This window comes from Tamandua tetradactyla, chromosome 7, assembly GCF_023851605.1.
Source record: "Tamandua tetradactyla isolate mTamTet1 chromosome 7, mTamTet1.pri, whole genome shotgun sequence".
In the NCBI taxonomy this organism is placed as follows: Eukaryota; Metazoa; Chordata; class Mammalia; order Pilosa; family Myrmecophagidae; genus Tamandua; species Tamandua tetradactyla.
Genome location: NC_135333.1, coordinates 61729905 through 61744704, shown reverse-complemented (window position 1 = coordinate 61744704; position 14800 = coordinate 61729905). Strand labels below are relative to the sequence as shown.

General features: G+C 44.3%; 1 protein-coding gene and 1 long non-coding RNA gene across 3 annotated transcripts in view; one reads left to right on the top strand and one right to left on the bottom strand.

Moving 5' to 3' along the window:
* CACNA1C (calcium voltage-gated channel subunit alpha1 C) overlaps positions 1-14800 on the top strand; it is a 739906-nt gene that overhangs the window by 496533 nt on the left and 228573 nt on the right. For both annotated transcript variants that reach the window (XM_077169590.1, XM_077169589.1), the window contains exons 4-5: positions 1330-1469; positions 8079-8218. In XM_077169590.1, coding sequence (XP_077025705.1) covers positions 1330-1469; positions 8079-8218 — 280 coding nt within the window. The remainder of the gene's footprint in view (positions 1-1329; positions 1470-8078; positions 8219-14800) is intronic.
* Positions 5199-13459, bottom strand: LOC143691316 (uncharacterized). Its single transcript, XR_013179463.1, has 5 exons — positions 13273-13459; positions 10224-10366; positions 8525-8610; positions 5829-5921; positions 5199-5293 (listed from the first exon to the last, which is right to left on the bottom strand). It is a non-coding gene; the product is annotated as an uncharacterized LOC143691316 (long non-coding RNA).

Below are 14800 nucleotides of genomic sequence, written 5' to 3'. Positions count from 1 at the left end.
GTTTGTCCTGTTAAGTGTATGCTCCCAGAGGCAGGGACTGCATCCTTAAATGCAAAGCCCTTCTCAGGAGGTGGGGCGTGGGGGGTGGGCAGTGAGAAAAAGACTGCTTTCTGCCCCCTGAGAGAAACAGGCAAAACTTTTCCACTCCCTGCCCCCAACCCCACACCTTATTCCATCCTTGAAATGTGGATATTCAGTGCTGACTTGGTAAATGTTTTTGGACAAAGAGAGTTTTGTTTTCTCAAGAAAGAGAGAGATTGCAAATTTCCAGGTCAGTATATGTGAGCAGGTTGCTTCAATGTTTTGGCTGCTATTAAGAGGTCTTCAGTGCCTTGGGTTTTTTTTTTTTTTTTGGCCTTGTGTTTTGTTTTGTTTTGTGTGCTGCAGTATTTTAGGTCTGCATTTGAGGAGAACTCAGTATACTTCCTACTATTATCCTCACGGTTTGCCACCTCAAAATTGTGGCAGTTTTTCTGTGCTTCTGTCTCTCTTCTCTCCCGTGGTTTGGCATCTTTAGATCAGGTCACTATGAGTTCTCGTCTGGAAAGCCACAATAAAATTTCAATTGATTAAAATAATATGTTTTGGTGCTTGTGAATTTCATAGCTAATGTTGATATGGGAGGTGAGAAATAAGAATATATTATTAGTATTTTGTTTTCATTCTTGACCTTTGGACTTCTTCTTCATGTTTTTGTCTTCTACGAATCTGCCTAAGTGTTATAGCTGGAACGTTGAATGGAGAAGGGAAATTGCAGTCAAACAGGTCTCCAGTGATTCTCTGTGGTTCCTGGATTTTCTGTAGAAATTGGTGGCTACATATCATTCCATCATGCACCTTTGACTCAGTAAAATATTTGTCTATGTAGCCATAAAATTCATTCTCTCCAGGTTTTACCCATGTTTCCATGTATAGGGAAAGTTTGTATATTACATCTAGAAAGCGTCTAAGAAATTACCCCAGCTTCACTATTTTACATTAGAGACCTGAAATGACAAATTCAAGAGACTTTCCGCCTGTCAAAAAAAAAAAAGATGTTTCGGAAAATGTGTAATTTCTCCACCACTCCAACATTTGCATTTTAAAAGGGGACTTATGAAGACTGAAAAAAAAAAGCCTGTAATATTCAGAAGATTAGCCTTATAGCGATGGAACAGGTTGTGCAGTTCCTACTTTGACTTGGGGGACCCAGCCCATGACCCCTCCCCTTGATTCCGTCACAAAGGGGGCTACAGTTGCCATCCACTTATGAGATGTGCTGACTCAGAACTTTTCAAATCCTCAATCTAATGGTTTTGCTTTTCTCTCTCTTCTATTTTTGTTTCCTAGGAACGAGTGGAATATCTCTTTCTCATCATTTTTACTGTGGAAGCATTTTTAAAAGTAATAGCCTATGGACTTCTTTTTCACCCCAATGCTTACCTCCGCAATGGTTGGAATTTACTAGATTTTATAATTGTGGTTGTAGGGTAAGTATAAGTTCCTTTCCCTCCTTTGTCTTTTTTCTCCCTTTGTCCCCGTCATCAATCAATACATACCTCTCTTTCCTTCTTTATTTATACCTATTCTTGATTTGCTCACAGCTGCACTGGGCTTTGGATTAGAAGAGAGGATCTGTTAAAAATTACTTGGAATTCAGACTATCTCCAAAAAGAGAAAGGAGCTATTTCCAAAGAGCACTGCCTCCCTCCCCACCACTGCTCGCACACACACATGCACACATATGCACACACACATGCGCGTACACACACAGAGTAGACTCTGAAAGATTTTGATGGAACCCAGGGCCCCCTGTGCAGCTGAGGACATTCCTTCTTAGGATGGCCTTTCGTTCCACCTCCTCCCGCATCTGGCCCAGCAGCTTCTCCAGCTATTTCCCTGCTGTATCCCTGAGTAATTCAGGTCGGCACCCCTGTGAGCATGCAGTTCTTGGAGGTTGGAGCTTCCTAGGTTTCTCCTGGGGTTCATGGAATGCTCATGCCTAATGTCCCTCCCCCTACCCGCCTCTCTACAGGGGGCCTTGTCCTACGGCCCCAAGGGGCCAGACTGCTCAAGACCTGTGGGTGAGAAGGAAGCAGGGAACTAGACAAGTCAAGGTGCTGGACCCAGACCAAACACCCCTTCCCCCAAAACTCCTGTTCCACTGGAGTATAGGATGAAGTAGTCATCATGTGCTTGGAAAAAAAAAAAACAGTATAAGGAATCTTGGTTCATCAAAAGATAAGACTTAGAGTAATGAACTCCTTATTAAGAAAGTAGTAACTTTGCAAAATGGTTCTCTATAAAATATTCATACCTAACAGGCCTCCATGTGCTGTGTGAAATATAATTTATTAAAACACAATTGATGAAGATGTTCCAACAGGCTATCTGTTTTGCCTCCAGAACGGGCCGGCTTCTTTGAGCTGATGTGTTGTGGCTCTGAGCAGGGGCAGTGGGTAAGGGGCAGCCCAGCTGATGGTCCCTCCTCCAGCCCCTTCAGGCTTCAGTGTGTCACAATTAGTGTGTCATGAGGGTCACATCCCAGGGACTTGTATTCTGTGAGTCCAATTTTTCCATCCTAGGAAAATCTAGGCACTGTGCATTTCTCCAAGGCACGCCCTATTCGTTTTCATCACTGCAGGAAATGACACAGGAGCAAATCAAGACCATTTGGAAATTATTTCCTTGTGTCTGGCCATCTGGACAGTTTATTAGGGCTGTTTGGAATGGTTATGGGGTTTTCTCTTTGTTGTCCTTTCTAACGTAGCCAGTGAATGACGCACTTTGGCCGCATTAACATCAGGGATATTTGGGTGACATGAGGGCCACTAAAATTATTTAAGTATTAGCCGGGTTTAAATCTGGCTCTGGGGATTTGTGGGGTGAGGATGCAGCTCCATGAGGGATTCCACTGCTCCAGCCCAGGCCAGGATAAGCAGATCACAGCTAGACAAAGACCTTGAGATAACACAGCAAGCCACAGCAAAGATCTTTAGGGTAGGTGGCTCCAAAAACCTGCAAGTCCTTTTTAAATTCAGCATCTTTCCCAAGGCCCTGGTCTCTTGGGCACCTCTCACACACAAATAGAAACGAGCCTCAGGAAGGAGGGTGGATGTTTCTGGGACCATTGAAGAGATAAGAGTGACTTGCAGGGATGGATTTTATTAAGAAATCTTCTCATGTTTTAAAGTGAGTTGGGATTGACAAGATGTGTACTGCCTGCCACATCCCCCATTTATGGCCCTATCTAAGGTGCTGGGAGGTGGAAACAGGAACCACAGGGCAGACAGTAAGCAGGAGCCCCTTGCCCCTCAGTAATACAGGAAGCATCACTGGCCCACGCTTAGTGACCCAGGCTTATCTGCAGTTGGTTTGAACCTGGCTTCCTCTCTTAGGCTGTAACTCCTGCCACCAACCACAGGGAGTCAGGCTTTTCAGATTCCAATTACCCCTTCCCTAGAGTCTAAGCCATGATACAGATGGAAAGAGGGGGACATTCAGATTTGGTACTATTGAGAGGAATCCTCTGGTTGGCTTTTTAAGCCACAGAAGTTATAATGTTAGCACTTCTCGGCTTGTGGTTCACCATGACCCTTTGGGGTTTTATCCCCTCATTGATCTCATAGTTGGCCATATTCAGCAACCAGTCTCTGTTCTTCATGGGTGTTGGTCCTGCAGGCTCCCCATCCAGTCTAAATCGTAGCCCATCTTTCTAACTAGAACAATGACCTCCCACCCCCGAAAGAGGTCATCTCTCTTTGGCCATGCCTCATTTTCCTTCCCCCTTAACAGTGATAAATGGTTCTCTCTTTGCTTCTCTTGTCTCCCTTGGGAAATATCTGTGTTCCTTGGCACCCGTTCTGTGGCTGCTTAAGGGAAAGTTTCTTCTGGCCTCTTACAAATCAGAGCAGTATCTGACTTGCCCAGAAGAGAGGCTGGCTTGCCCTCCTGCTGCCTGAGCTCCTCTCTTATCCCTGGATTACAATTCCTGTGGCATATGGCAAGAGGCATTTACTTGCTCCTCACAAACCTGTCACATTTCCCTCCTAAAGCTGAGGAGTGTCCTCGGTATGAGAGAAGGTGGAACTGCTGAGTGAGTGCAGAGAGGAATTTAGAGGCCTCTGTAAGCTACCACCCCCCACCCCCAAGGACCAAGGAATCCTTAGTAGATCCAGGCGCTCAGGGGATTCTACTGCAGCCACCGCGCTTTTGTTTCATCCCAGTCTCCCTTTCCCTCTCTGTGTGGCAGCCTTGCTTGTCTGATTCGTTAGACCCTCCAGAGCCTCATTGTTCTCTTCTAATGAAAGTGCTAATATCCATCTTCAGAACTGCCAAACACACCTCCTGGAGAATCCCCCAGCCAAGTAACCACATCAGAACCGGCCCTTAGGGACAAGTAAACACAAAGCAGTGGTTTTGCCTGTACACCACCTGGAACCACCTCAAATTTTCTAGCCCTGCAAAATTAAAAGCAGATGCGTAATCAGGTGTCTGTATCAAGTTCGGAGAGGGATAGAAGAGAAAACTGTTGTCTCCATCTCTGTTCCCTTCAGTGAATAAAATTTTGTGGACATCCTGTGCTCTGAAAAGTATATTGCTTTCTTCCAGGAAATATTAGGAACCAAGTCTGGCATGGATCTGGAATGTTGTTTGACAAGCTTGAAAACTGGTTTCCATTTCCCAAGGTTTCAGTGATCTAGACGTTAATGGACAGAACATTTCCCCCACACAAAAAGGAGCCCATTCTTCCCCATTCTGGCAACTTCTGCCTAGGATTCAAGGCATCAACAGCTAATATGTGAAGTCATAAAGTTGCCAAGCTAAAGTGAAAGAATCTAGAGCTGAGAGAGACTCTCACCTGGCCAGGGTTGTCAAACTTCTTTTAGCTGCAGAACCCATTGCTCCAACAAAGTTTTACTCAGAGGTGTGATCCATATAAAATAGATAAAGGGGGAGCCACTCTATTTGTTAAGTCTGGGGGTGGGAAAGCCAGACCCCTACCCATTCAGCTCTAACCCAGCAGCCGAGGTGTCCCCAAGGGGTTCCATGGAGCACGGTTTAAAAACCCATAATCTAGATCAGCTCCTTCATTGCTGGGCTCTACCTGGCTCTGAGCACCTGCAAAATGAAGCCCTCAAGTGCGGTGCCACCCCCCATCCCTGACCCTGTTTCTAGATCCATTTCTCTGGGGCATGAGTCATTTAAGGAATACAAACCTATTCCTTGAGGACCAAAGTTCCCTGATTTCTTAGTGGTTACTCCACATCAAATTCCCAGTGCTCTCTCTTCTGTTGCCTTTGCTGCTTGTGTCCTTGAGAAAATAGAATCAATCAAAGAGGCCTTTGGCATGTCCCCGCAGTGACATCTGCACCCTCATAACATGCCCTCCCATCTGAACCCCATAAACTGCCCCCCCTGACCCCGCCCCAAGGCTAGTCATCTGCAATGAGCACCACATCCCACCCTTGCTGTCTGTACGGCCTCTGTCCTTCCAGGAGCCGTCCCCTCGCACTTCTGCATCATCAGTTTCCCTGTCTCTGCCAGCCAACTCCCATTACATATAGGAATACTACAATGCATCACCTGCTTAAACGAAACTGGGGGTGCAAAGGTAGCTCAGTGGTAGAATTCTCACCTGCCATATGGGAGACCTGGGTTTGATTCCCATGCACTTCCCCAACAAAACAAAACAAACAAACAAACAAAAAATTCAACAAATGGTGCTGCCATAATGGGATACTCACATGGAAAAATAATGAAATGTGACTTCACCATACAGCATATTAAAAAAAAACTCTCTTGAACATCTACCCCTCTGGTAACCACCTTTAATTTTCTCCACTCACATTTAAAGCAGAATCCCTCTAAAGAGTTGTCAGTGTGGTAGCATCAGTCATATGTGGCTTTTGAGCACTTGAAATACAACTGATCTGAGAGATCTGTAAGTGTAAAATAAATACCAGATTCCAAAGATTTAGTTCAAAACAAACAAGGACAAATATCACAATAATTTTTATATTGATTACATGTTGAAATTGCATTTTGGTTATATTGGGTTAAACAAAATCCATTATTGCAATTAATTTCATCTGCCTTTCTGTTTGGTTTTTTAATATGGCCCCTAGAAAATGTAAATGCATTTGTGGCTCGCAGTTGTGGCTTGCAATGTATTTGTATCGAACAAGCCTGTCCACACTTAGTGTCTCCAGCTTCTCCTCTCATTCTCTCTTGAACTAACATTTTTTCAGGTTTTTATCCCCTCCCCAGCTCCCAGCCCCGCCCCCCCCAACCCACGGCATCAAAACGGAGGTTTTCAAGGTCTCAGTGGCCTCTTTGTTGCTAAATCCAGTGGTCAGCTTTGGCACAGCTGAGCATTGCCTGCTGCCTGACCAGGCCCTTCCCTGGGCACGGCCCTCCCCACTTCTCCTGCCTCATGAGCTCCTCCTCATCAGTCTCTTTGGTTGGCCCCTCCTCTTCTTGACCACGGCTTGTTGGGGTGCCCCAGGGTTCAGCCCTTCCCACCTCCACCTCCCAGCCAGCCTCCTAGGTCATCCTGCACAATTTGACTTTAAATACAGCCTATAGCACTGCCCATTTACGCCTCTAGCCTGGGCCTCTCCCCTGAGGTCCAGGCCCATTATACCCAAATCAATATCTCCATTCAGATGCCCAATCGACAACTCAAATTTAGATTCAAAATAGAATGCTTGCTCCACTCTACCCTCTCTTATCTTTCCAGTTGCTCACACCAAAGAGTTAGCATCTTTTACTCCTCTCTCTTCCTCACCCTTCACATCCAGTCTGTCAGCTCTGTCTTTAAAATAAATCCAGAATTTACACTTCTCACAGCCTCCAACCCTGAATGGTCTACCTGGGTCCTCTCAGTGCCCGGTTTCTGGCCTTGACCCTCTGTGGCCCCTTCTCCCCACAGCAGCAGGAAGAGATTGTTTTTAAACGTGTCAGGTCATATCTAAGCCCCTGCTCAAACCCCTCCAATGGCTTTTGTCTTGGAGAGAAAACCAAGCCCCCGACAGGGTCCCCTGCTTCCTCACCAACTTTGTCCCCCTCTCTGCCCCCTTTTGCCTGCTCTGCTCCGGCCACCCTGGCCTCATTCACTCCCTCTAATATGCTCAGCCTCTGCGCTGACCTGTCCTGTGCTCGGACAGCCTCCCCCCAGAGCCCCACGGCTCTCCCCTTTGCTGTCCTGAGGTCCCTGCTCACATTTCACCCGAGGAGAGAGTCCTTTCCTGGCCTCCCACCCTGTCCCTCCCAGTCCCCCTTCCCAGCTTCATTGTTCTCCTTACCACTCACCCCCTCTAACGTGTGAGGCGTACATTTACTGATTATCAGATTTATTGCCCTTCTCCTTCCTAAAATACGGACACCACGGGGGTGAGGACTTTGTCTTTTCTGTGAACGAAAGATCTGGACCCATGCCTGGAAGCACAGCACAGGTTCATGTTTGGTGAAGGAAACAATATACGCGCAAAGACACAAAATGATAGAGCTGGGATGTCCACGGCCCGGTGACCTGCCTCACATGGGGTTTTAAGTCCTCTTGAAACTTATGCATTGAGCCATTCAATCATTCATTCATCTGGCCGACATATATTTCTCAAGCCTCTGTTATGTGCCAGGCACAAAGTGGGATCATTTATTTGTGTCCGGGAACAAATCGAGGGGACAGGGTTGTTAGGAGGGAGGAGGTGGGCAGGGAAGAGACAGTATGTGGGTTCTGGCACCCACTGAAGGCCACCTAGGACACCCTGGAGGGGGCCAGAATGGGCCACAAAGAGACAGGGGCACTGATGACCCGCACTTTGCCCGGGGCCCGCCCGGCTTGTGCAGATGTGTGCTTACAACCTGCACTAAGGCAAAGAGTCTGCCAGACCTCTCCGGGTCATGGTGACCCCCTTGGCATTGGTGACCCCCACTCTGAGGGAATATCACACTCGTGGTCATCTGTGCAGCTTCCCTTGCACACACATGTGGCACCAGCCCTGCAGTTCTAGGCTCCTACCTCCAGAGAGTTCAGAGCCCCAACAGGACACTAAAACACTGTCTTGACCTCTCCTTCTCTCTTTCCTCTCTTCTAGGCTTTTTAGTGCAATTTTAGAACAAGCAACCAAAGCAGATGGGGCCAACGCCTTAGGAGGGAAAGGGGCAGGCTTTGACGTGAAGGCGCTGAGAGCTTTCCGTGTGCTGCGTCCCCTGCGGCTGGTGTCCGGAGTCCCCAGTAAGTAGAGCCATTAATTCTTGTTTTCACAGTTATCTTGTCACTGTCCTCCACTTACCTGCGTTGAATCACCGAAAGCACTCTGCAAAAGCGCTGACTGTTATATAAATGGAGGCTTTTCAAATGAGTCTCTTGATTTTAAAGAACCCGACTCTGATGTGAGTACATTAAAACTCACTTTGGTCCCCATTCCTGGAAACACCTGGCAAAGCTTCACCAGTCATGTGGCCAATAGCCAGGAAAGAAAACAGTCAAGGCCACTGAGCAACATCCTGCAAGGTCTAGGGGGGCTGGGAATTTACACACCTTTGTAAGAGAAGGGCCAGGTGAGCTCAGTCACCTTATCTCGGAGGCTCACAGGGTCTGATAGCCAATGAGTTTGTCTCTACCTTCTGTATTTTTCAAAGAAATCAGAAGAGCATTAGTGAACCATCTACAAGTGCTGTTTTACTGTTCTTCCAGTCCTGTCCTCTTTCATGTCATATGGGCCGTCCCCCAACTCCAGCAGCCCTATTCGTGGGTATGCTCCCCCTCATTGAGAGAACTGCTTTTGCCCAAAGAGCAAGGTGCTCTGCTCTCTCAGTCCGTATCTTTGGAAAGATACTGCCTGTCAGGCTGTGAGTCACCTAGATTTATCTCCCTCCTTCATTCGTCCAGAAGCCTGTCCCTTTGGGGGTGAGCACAGCAGCCCACAGCAGCCTTGGGCACCTGGCATCGCTTGAGCAAACCCCAGCCCAAGGAACTACTTTCAGAGAGCTTCCACCTCAACCCCTCCTTGTTCCCTCTGAGCTGTATGAGGATGATCCTGGCCTTGTTTTCTGAGGATTCACACTCTTAGGTGAGCCCCATTGGATCTCTGGGCTGGCCTATGACTCAGGGCCTAGAAGTTACCTAAAACTGAGCCGGAACCAGACTAGCTTGGAAATGGGTGGTACAGGAGAAGAAAGACGTCCTTGGAATGCACAGCCTCTCTCTCCTGTACCACCTGGTGACATCTGTGCTGTTGGGTGATATCTGTCACAGTCATAGAACCACAGAAGGGTGGGACCTTATACCCATCTAGTCATCCCTTTAGCATGTGGAAATTGTGACCAAAACTGTGACAAGATCTTCCCAAAGTAACTTAATTAACCAGCAGCAGAACCAAGGCTAGGTCCTGGTCTCCTGGCTTTCAGATGAACTTTCTTCCTGACCACACCACACCGTTACCTCTTTTAAAGAATTAAGTGAATGATTCTACAGCCCGGATCATCTAAGACTTTTACATGTACGTCCTGTCTCCCCCATTATCTTATAAGCCCTTAAAGCCCAGAATCGTGCCTTATCTGGTTTCTGATATATGCACAGTATCTAGAATGGTCTCTGCACATAGTAGGGGGTTTTGCTGAACAAAGGTAAGATTCGTTTTCTTTGCCCTGGGGCAAAGCCTGTGACTTCTTTTCTTTTCACAAGCACATCTAAAACAGACTTTCTCTACTTGGCCTTTACTTTTTGGGGCACAAGGATGGAAACAGGATATGAACAGTCAAGGCTGAATTCCCCGTGGTGAACCCTAAATTATCTGCATTTTCTTGGTCAATCAGCCATAACTCAATAGGCCAGAATCTGGGGTGGGTGAGAGGGACTTTAAACATGGCTTTAAGGAGTATTGACACTAACAGCCAATGTGTCAGTGGTGGGAACTATGAATTAATGCCAAGCTTGAGCCAACAAAGATAATGGGGTAGAGACGTACACTGCACTTCCTGGGAAGCATTGCAGAGGTGAAGAGGGGACAGATAATTGTGAACAAATAATACAATAATGAATCTTACCCCACCGTGAATGTACTTATTAGGGGCCTCTAATTTCATTGTGGTAGGTACTAGGACATCATAAAAAAATAAATATGGTCCTTTCACTTGAAGAATTTGGCAATTTAATTAAAAACATGTATCAGTCTGTTTTGCTGCAAGAACAAACAACTTCAAATGCTCAATGACTTAATGACCACAAACATTCTTACCTGGCTTAGTTTCCTTGAGGACCGCAGGCCAGCTGCAGCCTTCCTGGGCTCAGCTGGGCTCTGGGTTTGACCATTATCTGAGTGTTATCTCATTCCAGAGTCCAGGTCAGAGAAGCAGCCACCACATTAGCCGTGCTGATCTCCTGATAGAGGGCAGTGTTCAAAAGGGGGCCATACAGTGACACCACACAAGCATACTTAAAACTTACGCTAGAGTAGGGCTTATATCACACCCATTCGCATTCTGTGAGCCAAAGCAAATCACATGGCTAAGTTCAAAGATAGTGGGCAGAAACATAGATATGTACCTACAGAGAAACATTGCAAGGTGAAGAGGGGACAGATCATTGTGAACGAATAATACAGTCTACCACAGAGAGATTGAGAAGATTGTTATCAACAGAAATAGTAACAGTAACTGCTCTAGCACAGAGATTCTTAATTAGAGAATCCGAGAGCCATTCAGGAGTCAATGCATTGACAAGGAGACTAGGTCTCATTAGAGAAAAAACTTCCTGAAGAAACTGTCTCTATCTTCAAATGATGGTAGAAAAAAATGGTAGAAAAAAAAAAAGGTAGAACCATATCGTGCTGGTCAGAAAGAGGTAATACTCCTTGGAATTCTCCCATCATGAAGAGAGGACACGATTGAACACCTCAAATGCAGTACCTGACGTACATTTCAGGAAGGGGATTTTGCCCTTAATGAGGATAGCACTGAGATGGTTTTGCATTTGCTGCATCCTTGCAGGTAACTCGTGCTCATGCGCAGGGTCAGTGATGATGTCTTGTTTTCTGTGGGCCATCAATAAAAAGAATGTGGCTCCTCTTGGAGTTGAAAGAAAGGACTTACTCAGTCCTTCACACTTTCTCATTGGAATAAGATCTGAGCAGCATTTTATTATTATTATTGTGGTAGACTAAAAATATAACATAAAATTTGCCATTTTGACCATTTTTAAGTGTACAATTCAGTGGCATTAATTCTATTTCTAACATTGTGTGACCATCACTATTTGTTTCTAAAACTTTGTCATCACCCCAAACAGAAACTCTATACCTTTTAAACAAGCATTCCCCATTACTTCCTCCCTTCATTCTCTGGGGAGCTCTAATCCACTCTCTATGAGTTTGCATGTTCTAGGTATTTTATATAAACAGGATTATGCAATATTTGTCCTTCTATGAATGTCTTCTTTCACTCAGTGTAATGTTTTCAAAGTTCATCTGTGTTGTAGCCTGTATTAGAACTTCATTCCTTTTTACAGTTGAATAATATAAAATTGTATGGATATAACATATTTTGTTTAACATTGTATGGATACAGCATATTTTGTTTATCCATTCATCTGTTGATGGACACTTGGGTTATTTCTACCATTTGGCGATTGTAAATATGTTGTTATGAACATTGGTGTACAATTATCTGTTTGGGTCCCTGTTTTCAGTTCTTTGGGGTGTATACCTAGGACTGGAATTGCTGGGCCATATGGTAATTCAATGTTTCACTTTTTGAGGAACCACCAAACTACTTTCCACAGCAGCTGCACTATTTTACATTCCCACCAGCAATTTCTGAGGTTTCTAATATCTCCACGTCCTCATCAACGTGTTTTCTGTTTCTTTCTGTTTTGTTTTGTTACTAGCCATCCTCGTGGGTATGAAGTGGTATCTCATTATGGTTTTGATTTTCATTTCCCTAATGATGTTGAACATATTTTTGTGTGCTTATTGGCCATTTGAATATCTTCTTTAATAAAATATCTACTCAAGTGTTTTGCTTATTTTTCATTTGAGTAGTTTATCCTTTTGTTCTTGAGTTGTAGGAGCCCGTTATAGTTTTGGATATTAAGCCATTTTTAGATATATGATTTCCAATTATTTTCTCACATTCTGTAGATTGTCTTTTCATTTTTTGGTTAATGTTTTTTGATGCACCAAAGTTTTAAATTTTCATGAAGTCCAATTTATCTATTTTATCTTTTGTTGCTTGTGCTTTGGGTGTCATATCTAAGACCCATGGCCAAATCCAAGATTGTGAATATTTATACCTATGTGCTGTCTTCTTACAATTTTATGGTTTTAGCACTTTATTCAGGTCATTGATCCAGTCTGGGTTCATTTTTGTATATGGTATGAGGTAGGGATCTAACTTCATTCTTTTGAATGCTGCTCCCACACCTTCTATTAAAGAGGCTATTCTTTCCCCATTCGATGGACTTGGCACCCTCATGGAAACTAAGTTGACTTCTCAGCTTTTTGAAGTAATGGTATATGTAGACTAAGGCGAATAAGTGTACTCTACTAGTTTGGTTGATATTATCTAGAAAAATGCCAACATTGTCTTCATAACTACAATCCTAGACAGATGCCTCCTTCTTCCATTGTTATAACTTTAGGTTATCTCCTTTTGTATTTTGGCAAAAGTCCTCAAAACAATGACCTCTGCCTGTGCTCTCCAATTCTTCTCCTCTCATTTTCTCTTGAACCCACTCCAATCATGCTTTCTTCCCCACCACTGCACCAAAACATCTCCTGTCAAGATCTCCAATGATTTCACATTATGAAGGCAGTGGGGTACAGGTAGTTCAGTGGTAGAATGCTCACCTTCCATATGGCCTCAATCTGTGGACTTATTTATCTACACTCATCCCCTGATTATCATGTCTAGTCTCATGGCATTAAATATCATCTTTGTATCTTCTGATCATTACCAACAACTACAAACTATGCCAACAATCCAGACCTCTCCAGACTTGCACACTTAACTGCCTACTCCATTACTTTCATTGGACATCTAGTAGGTATCTTCAGCTTCGCATGTCTACCACAAAATGCTCAATCTTTCCAAAGTCTCCTGTTTTGATATATACCAATTCCATCCTTATAACTGCTTAGGCAAAAAATCCCTGACTTATTTTTGCCTCTCACCCTTTGCATTCAGATCACCAGAAAATCCCACCAGTTATACCTTCAAAATATATCCAGAATCTGACTGTTTCTTATCACCTCCATGTCCACCCCAGTGCCAGCTACCATAATCTCTCACTTGGGTTGTTGCAGTAGCAAGTGACAACGATTCTCTGTGTCCACCTTCATCTAGCCACAGCCAAGTCTTCACATAGGAGCTGGCATTGTCCTCTTAAAATACAAGTCATGTCACTGTCCTCCAAGGCTGCTCTAACACATTCTGAGTGAGAACCAAGTCTTATAGGCCCTATGTGATCTCACCTTTCTCTTCTCTGACCTCATCTCCTTACACCCTTCCTCCTCTCCCTTCTCACAGCCTCAGTGGCCTCCTTGCAATTCCTCCAGCGCTCCAAGCTCACTTCCACTGCAGAACCTTTACCCTTGCTATTCCTTCTGCCTGGAATGCTCTTTACCCAGATATTCACGTGGCATACTCATGCACCTCCTCGAGCTCTGCTGAAATGTCATCCTAGTATGGAGGCCTTCCCTCACCACTCTGTTCAACCTCCTCAACCTCCCCATTCCTCCACTCTGCCTTATTTTTTCCTATATCACTTGTCATCATCTGCCATACTGTATATTTCCCTGTTCATTTATTTGCTGCACCTCACCTTTCTAGAAGGTAACCTCTGTGAGGGCAACAGCTTTTACTTGTTTCATTCCCCACTGTGTCCTCAACAATGGCAGATAAATATTCATACAGTGAAAGTGTATTGTGACAAGATCCTTCATAGCCAAGTGATTGTACTGTGCATCACAATGCCTGAGAATTAAGCAGCTTACTAAACTGGGGATAGTGCTAAAGACCTTCCATTGTACATGTGCTTCCAAAGGGTTTTCACTTCTCATTTGGTCCTCACGACAATTCTAGGATATGTAGGTAAAGTGTTACGTCTTCTAACAATAGGTTAATTGGGTGGGCTGCAGGATCTGTAACTCTAAGTCAAGAGTATTAGTCAAGAATTTGCTGTTGTTTTTTAAATACCCATGTGTTTATTAAATGCCACTGAAATCTTATGGTCACAGATTATGAGTGAAGAGAGATGATTGTGAGAGTACAAATTCATGAGCCATTTACTATTTCAGTCAACAAAATTTACCAAAGGCAAAATAATATCCCGCCCCAACGCTTTGAAACCTTCAGGTCTCTGGACAGAAGGGCATATTCCTGTTTATCATTTATCATCATAGGTAAAAAAATTTGCTAACCATTGAGGCAGGTACAGAGAAGTGTCAGAAGCTAAGCATGTTCTCTAAGAGCTTGAAGCATAGTAGAAAAAATGCTTATAAAAACAATGGTATAGAATAAAAACTGGAGTTTAAGAGGAGGCTTAGAAAAGATAAACTCTGTGAAAAGTATGCTTTTGGGGGACCCCATACTTTGAGGAATGGTGAAGTGATAGAGAATCAGGAAAGCCTTCCTGGAGGAGGTAGCATTTGGTGTGGATCTGGAAGAATAACCAAGGAATGACATTTCAGGAAACTGAAATGGGAAGAAGGAGAATGGCTGTGTCCTTGAAGATGTACACAGGCTGCAAGATTTAAGAGTTGGTTACTTTATGGATATAACAATTATATTAATTCCTTCTATGAAAATCTGTGTAATT